This window comes from Mesocricetus auratus, unplaced genomic scaffold (genome assembly GCF_017639785.1).
Source record: "Mesocricetus auratus isolate SY011 unplaced genomic scaffold, BCM_Maur_2.0 Super-Scaffold_100676, whole genome shotgun sequence".
Lineage (NCBI taxonomy): Eukaryota > Metazoa > Chordata > Mammalia > Rodentia > Cricetidae > Mesocricetus > Mesocricetus auratus.
In genome coordinates, this window is record NW_024429266.1 from 102,743,389 (window position 1) to 102,749,412 (window position 6,024).

The window sequence follows — 6,024 nt, forward strand, 5'->3', positions numbered from 1 at the left end:
TGAACAGTGCTTATCCGCGGAAACTGCTTGCGGCCCCGAGTTACTCGTGTGAAGTTGTCCGTCTGCAGCACTGCGCAGTGCAGGACTCACAGAGGCCTGGGACTGCAGTTAGGAATGACTGAGAGCAACCATATTGGTGCTGGGAACTACACTCAGGTCTCCTGGAAAAACAGTGGTGCTCTTACCTGCCTGGTCATCTCTGCACCCTTAAATAAATACACATTTAAAAGGCATGAAGGCCAGCATCGGGAGGCAGAGGCAGGCAGATCTCTGTGAGTTCGAGGCCAGCCTGGTCTACAAAGTGAGTTCCAGGACAGCCTCCAAAGCCACAGAGAAACCCTGTCTCGAAAAACCAAAAAAAAAAAAAAAAAAAAAAAAAGCATGAAGGCTCACATCTTTAATCCCAGCACTTGGAAGGCAGGCAGATCTCTATGGAGAAGGTTCATCAGTTAAGGACACTTGTTTGCCCTGCAGAGGGACTCAGTTTCAATACCCAGCACCCACATAGTGGCTCACAACCATCTAGCACCAGGAGATCTGGTGCCCTCTTCTGGCCCCTATGGGTACCGCAGGCAGGTGGTACAAAGACACATGCAGATCATACTCACACATAAGAAAAAGATAGCATTGGGGTGCGGATACACACCTTTAACCCAGAGGCAGAGGCAGGAGGACTCAAGGACAGGCGGGCTACACACACAAACCCTGCCTCCAAAAAACAAAAGTCTGGTTCAGTTAGTAAGGGACCTTCCTTCAGGAGTTCAGGGGCATCCTTTGCTACATAAGGAGTTTGAAACCTGCCTGAACTACTACATTCGATCCTGTACAAAACAAAACATCTGTCAGTACCCGTCTCAGAAAGCAAGTGAGCCTCAGGTCAGGTCAGGACCAGCACCCAACGGTGTGAACTGCTCAGCACACAGCTGGAGGTGGGCCGTGCCTGCCCGAAGGAGGTTCCGGCTGACCGGACAAAAAGCTAACCAGCTGTGGTGGCACCAGCTCTAATGGCTCTAGGAGGCATAGACAAGAAAAGCTCCAAATTCAAGGTCAGCCTGGTCTACATTGTTTCCAGGGGCCGCACTATGTATAGAGACCCTGTCCAAAAGGGGGGGGGGAGCAGCTGGAGAAACAAGTGTCTTAACTTCAGCTCCAAGACGTGGAATGTCCCTGTCCCAGCATTCGTGCGCACTAACACCCCCGTACATAACTAGTTATTACGTCTCTGGAAAAGGCCCTGTGTCAAAATAGACAAGGACCGGGCCGTGGTGGCGCAGCCTTTAGTCCCAGCACTCGGGAGGCAGAGGCAGGCGGATCTCTGTGAGTTCAAGGCCAGCCTGGTCCACAGAGCGAGTTCCAGGACAGCCTCCAAAACAATACAGAGAAACCCTGTCTCGAAAAATCATGTGGGTGTTGAGAATTGAACCCCAATCTTCTGGAAAAGCAGCCATTCTTTTTTTAATGGTTTATTTTTATTTGATGTATATTCTGCCTCACATATGTCTGTATGACAGTGTCATTTCTGGAACTAGAGTTACAGACAATTGTGAGCTACCATGTGGGCGCTGGGAATTGAACCTGGGTACCTTGGAAGAACAGCCAGTGCTCTTAGCCCTGTCCTCTGTTTCCCAGGCTGCCTTCAAACCCCTGCACCACAGAGCCTCCTGCTTCTGCATCCCCAGTAGGTGGGGCGAAGCGTGTTAGTTATCTCCCAGGGCTTGTTCCCTTATTCTAACAATCCCAGCCATGCACTAAGCCAGGAATTGACTTTGTTTGGACTTAAGTCTATTTAAGCTTGGGAGTTCTCAGGAAAGCCAGGACCCTGCGCCCCCCCCGCCGCCCCCCCCGCCTACCACACCGTGTCTATTTGCAAGTAGCAGGCACTCAATAAATGGTTGCTGTCAGAGATTAGAGTGTGGCCCGAGGTGCACATATCGGGAGTGTCCTCATCATCCCAGGAGTATTCCTGAGATTGAAGCCTGACAGTGTGTAGTGAGGGAGGTGTCACCCAGAAGATAGGGTCTCTATGTAGTCCTGGTTGTCCTGGAGCTCAGAGATAGGTCTGTCTTCTGTATGTTGGCATTAAAGGCACATACATGCCATCATGCCTGACCAAGGAAGGCAAGAAACAACAAAAAGAGGTACACACACACACTTTGTAGCTGGGCGAGGCAGCACAAACCTCTTGTGCTGGCATTCTGGAGGTGGAGGCAGGAATATCAGAAATTAAAGGTCATCTTAGCACATACCAGGTTTGAGGACAGCCTGAGCTACATGAGACCTTGCCTAAAACCAGAAACAAGTAGGCAGGGTGATGGCTCACTGGGTAAGGGGGTTTGCTGCCAAGCCTGAAGTCAATCCCTGGTACCTGCATGGTGGAAGGAGAGAAACCATTCCTCTGACCTGTACACTTCTCTGAAAAGATCTATTTATTATGTACACAGTGTTCTGCCTGCACGTTATGTCTGCAGGCCAGAAGAGGGCGCCAGATCTCATCACGTGGTTGTGAGCCACCATGTAGTTGCTGAGAATTGAACTCAAGACATCTGAGCCATCCCGCCAGCTCGACCTGCACACTTTTGAGGCGGCAGGCTCTCAAACGCCACACCAGTGAAAGCAAAGCCGGCGGTGGTGGACACACCTTTACTCCTGCACTCGGGAGGCAGAGGCAGCAGGCGGATCTGAGTCCGAGGCCAGCCTGGTCTACAGGGCGAGTTCTAGGACAGCCAGGGCTGCACAGAGAAACCCTGCCTCAAAAGACAGAATTAAATAAATGAAAATACAAAGCCAAGCAGGAGGCAGGAGGATTGCTGCGAGTTCGAGGCCACCGGGAGAGTTAGAGAGTATGGGAGAGACAGAGACGAGAGCTCCACACCCAGACAACCGGCGCGGGCTGGCCGCGCTCTGCCCTCCGCACAGCAGGGGGCATCAGCGAGCGACTGGAAAGCGGAAGCGCATGTGCGTCCGGGGGCGTGGCCTTCCGGTGGAGCTCGCGATAACTGCGCAGAAGCAGCCGACACTTCCTTTTACGAGAAGCCGTCAAAATGGTGAGTACGCGGCTTCGGCGCTCTGCGCGCGATGCATCCGCCGCCATCGGCCCTGGCACGGGGTCGCAGGACTCGGGGGCCGACTGGGGACGGAGCCACGCGCTCGCGGCCTCAACGGCTGCGGATGGGGGCGCGGGGGGTGGGCCGGAGGGCCGCGCGCGGGCCGGGGGAGGCCGCGGGGCTGTGGGACCCGCCGCGGCCGGAGCGACCGGCAGCGCCTTCCGGCCGGGCCGGCCCGCAGCTCGCGAAGCCGTCGCCCTCGGGTTCCGGGGCGCCCCGCTGACCCCGGCTCGCGCTCTCGCAGGCCGAAGTGGAGCAGAAGAAGAAGCGGACCTTCCGCAAGTTCACCTACCGCGGCGTGGACCTGGACCAGCTGCTAGACATGTCCTAGTAAGCCGCCCGGCCCCGGGAGGGACACGCGCGGGGCCCCCAGCCATGCGCTCGGCCCCGGGCGCGGCGGGCTCGGCCGGGCTTGCAGGAGGGACGCCGGGCGAGCTCCGCCCCACTCGGGGCGGCCCAGCGTCTCCGTCCTGGGCTGTGGTCGCGGCTTAAGCGACCGTCACCCTCTGCCCCCGCAGTGAGCAGCTCATGCAGCTTTACAGCGCCAGGCAGAGGCGGCGGCTGAACCGCGGCCTGCGGCGGAAGCAGCACTCGCTGCTCAAGCGCCTGAGAAAGGCCAAGAAGGAGGCGCCGCCCATGGAGAAGCCCGAGGTGGTGAAGACGCACCTGAGGGACATGATCATCCTGCCCGAGATGGTGGGCAGCATGGTGGGCGTGTACAACGGCAAGACCTTCAACCAGGTGGAGATCAAGGTGCGTGCGTGGCGGTCTGGGGCGGCGGCGGGGCGGCTCTCCCCGTGGGTCACAGCGCCCACACCCAGCTCTGCCCCTCTCGCCCGCAGCCTGAGATGATCGGCCACTACCTGGGCGAGTTCTCCATCACCTACAAGCCGGTGAAGCACGGCCGGCCCGGCATCGGTGCTACCCACTCCTCCCGGTTCATCCCGCTCAAGTAACTGCCCAATAAAGACTCTAGAGTGCGGCCCCTGGGTTCTGCTTTCTTCTGGGGCCCTCGCTGTGCGGGGGGGGGAGCCTTCATGGAAAGGGACTGGCCGCGTGCGCGGTGTCCTGCTGCCGGCATCCAGGTCCGAGGACGGTGTGGTGACTAAAGCCAGAGTTGAACAGAAGGGCTGGGGCCCTCGGATGGAGTTGAGCAGCGCCTGAAATAAGTTTGTCCGTGGGGTCTGTCTGGAGAGAAGCTGTGGTCCCCTCGGCCAGGCAGGGAGACCTGCAGAGGTGCCTTTCGGGTGCCTCATTCCCATTGTGAAGCTGTTCCAACTCTGGTTCCTGACTGCAGCCTCCCAAATCCTGGGCTAGCAGGTGTCAGCCATCACACATCACCGAATCCTACACGCCTGGAGCTGTGGGAAGAGTGGCAGGGCGGACATCTGTTTATCGTACTGTGTTATCCAAGCAGACATGGAACTCAGGGAGATGCCTGGGCTTCCTGTGTGCTGGGGTTAAAGGTGTGCACTGGCTGGTTCAGCTCAGTCTTTTTTTCTGCTGTTTTTTCCCGAGGCTGAGTTTCTCTGTGTAGTCCTGTAGACCAGACTGGCCTCAAAGAGGCAGGAGATCCGCCTGCCTCTGCCTCCTGAGTGCTGGGATTAAAGGCATGCGCCACGGCCTACAAGGCCAGGCTTACCTCAGTTTTGGAGACTTATTGCCATCCTGCCTCAGGACAACCCCTCCAGCCTAGCTGTCCACTGGTCTTACGAGTATTTCTGTAGTGGAATGTTTGGCCGTGTGTGTCTGCTGGAGAGAGGGAGGGTGCACGGTCGCCCAGGACCCTCGGCAAGAACAGGGCATGCTTCCTGCAACTGGTGTTAATTGGCACCAGCTGCGCCACCAGGCTCTGGAAAAGATGAAATTAAGTCCGCTGGACCCGGCGCTTCTCTTGTAAGCACCTAGCTCGTCTGGAGAGGGGCAACCGAAGCCCGGTCTGCTGGATGCCCGCTGCCTTTCCCCTGGCTCGCACTGCTTCTCCCTTGCCTTGGGCTGCCCCACCTCCCTCCCCATGCGCATGCGGGGCAGGGGCGGGTCCAGTCGTTACAGTTCCTCTCTGTGTGCCCTTTTCCCATCTGTCTGACGTCCCCTGCTCTCCCACTCTGCTCTCCTCAGTCCCTGGGCGTTAACTGCTCCACACGCTGCCTTCTAAAACTCCCTGCTAAGCACGCTCCCGGCACCTGGAGCAGAAGTCCGCTCTGCCTCAGTCTCCAAATGTACCACTACGTCTGACCTTCAAGGTTTTTTTGTTTTGTTTGTTTTGTTTTTCGAGACAGGGTTTATCTGTATTGTCTTGGAGGCTGTCCTGAAACTGGCTTGGTAGACCAGGCTGGCCTTGAACTCAACAGATAAATCGCTTGCCTCTGCCTCCCTTGTGCTGGGATTAAAGGCGTTCGCCACCAACGCCCAGCTGACCTTCCAGGTTTTTTTGTTTTTGGAGACAGCTCACTGTGTAGCCCAGGCTGGCCTCAAACTCAGAGAGATCCACCCCCTTCCTCCTGAGTGCTGGGATTGAAAGCCTGCCTGCCACTGCCGTACATGCTCTTGACTTTTGTTTATTGCTAAGCAGCCGAAGTCCGAGGGTGTAGAGCAGTGTCATTGCACCAGGTCGGCCCGAGTATGAGTTCTGATTACATGATGGGCTCAGCATCTCTGACAGTGTCCCATCCAGCTGGCCCCTGCATGCCCTTGGCGAAGCTCTCAGGCTGGCTCCCAGCAAATGTTTGTTGAATCTTGGGCGCTGGGCGCATCCGGCGACTATTCACATGCGGGGCACACGGTGACCCCGCCACAGGGTGGCGCTTCTAGCTCGCACACACCTCGGCTCTAAATGCCCCCTCCTTTCTTATTTTTTTGGTTTTTCGAGACAGGGTTTCTCTGTGGCTTTGGAGGCTGTCCTGGAACTAGCTCTTGTAGA

The 6,024-nt window shown here is 57.0% G+C and overlaps 1 protein-coding gene across 1 annotated transcript; it reads left to right on the forward strand.

The window, feature by feature from the left end:
* Positions 1-3,021: 3,021 nt before the first annotated feature.
* On the forward strand, positions 3,022-4,086 carry Rps15 (ribosomal protein S15). Its single transcript, NM_001281611.1, has 4 exons — positions 3,022-3,044; positions 3,349-3,434; positions 3,623-3,857; positions 3,947-4,086. Exons 1-4 carry the CDS (start codon positions 3,042-3,044, stop codon positions 4,058-4,060), a joined length of 438 nt encoding a protein of 145 aa, NP_001268540.1. The 5' UTR covers positions 3,022-3,041; the 3' UTR covers positions 4,061-4,086.
* The last annotated feature ends 1,938 nt before the right edge of the window (positions 4,087-6,024 follow it).

Excerpts from the sequence above, each read along its gene's own strand:
- Rps15 (NM_001281611.1), top strand. Across the intron at positions 3,435-3,622 it reads CAGCTGCTAGACATGTCCTA|TGAGCAGCTCATGCAGCTTT; the intron begins GTAAGCCGCCCG and ends CTGCCCCCGCAG. Across the intron at positions 3,858-3,946 it reads TCAACCAGGTGGAGATCAAG|CCTGAGATGATCGGCCACTA; the intron begins GTGCGTGCGTGG and ends TCTCGCCCGCAG.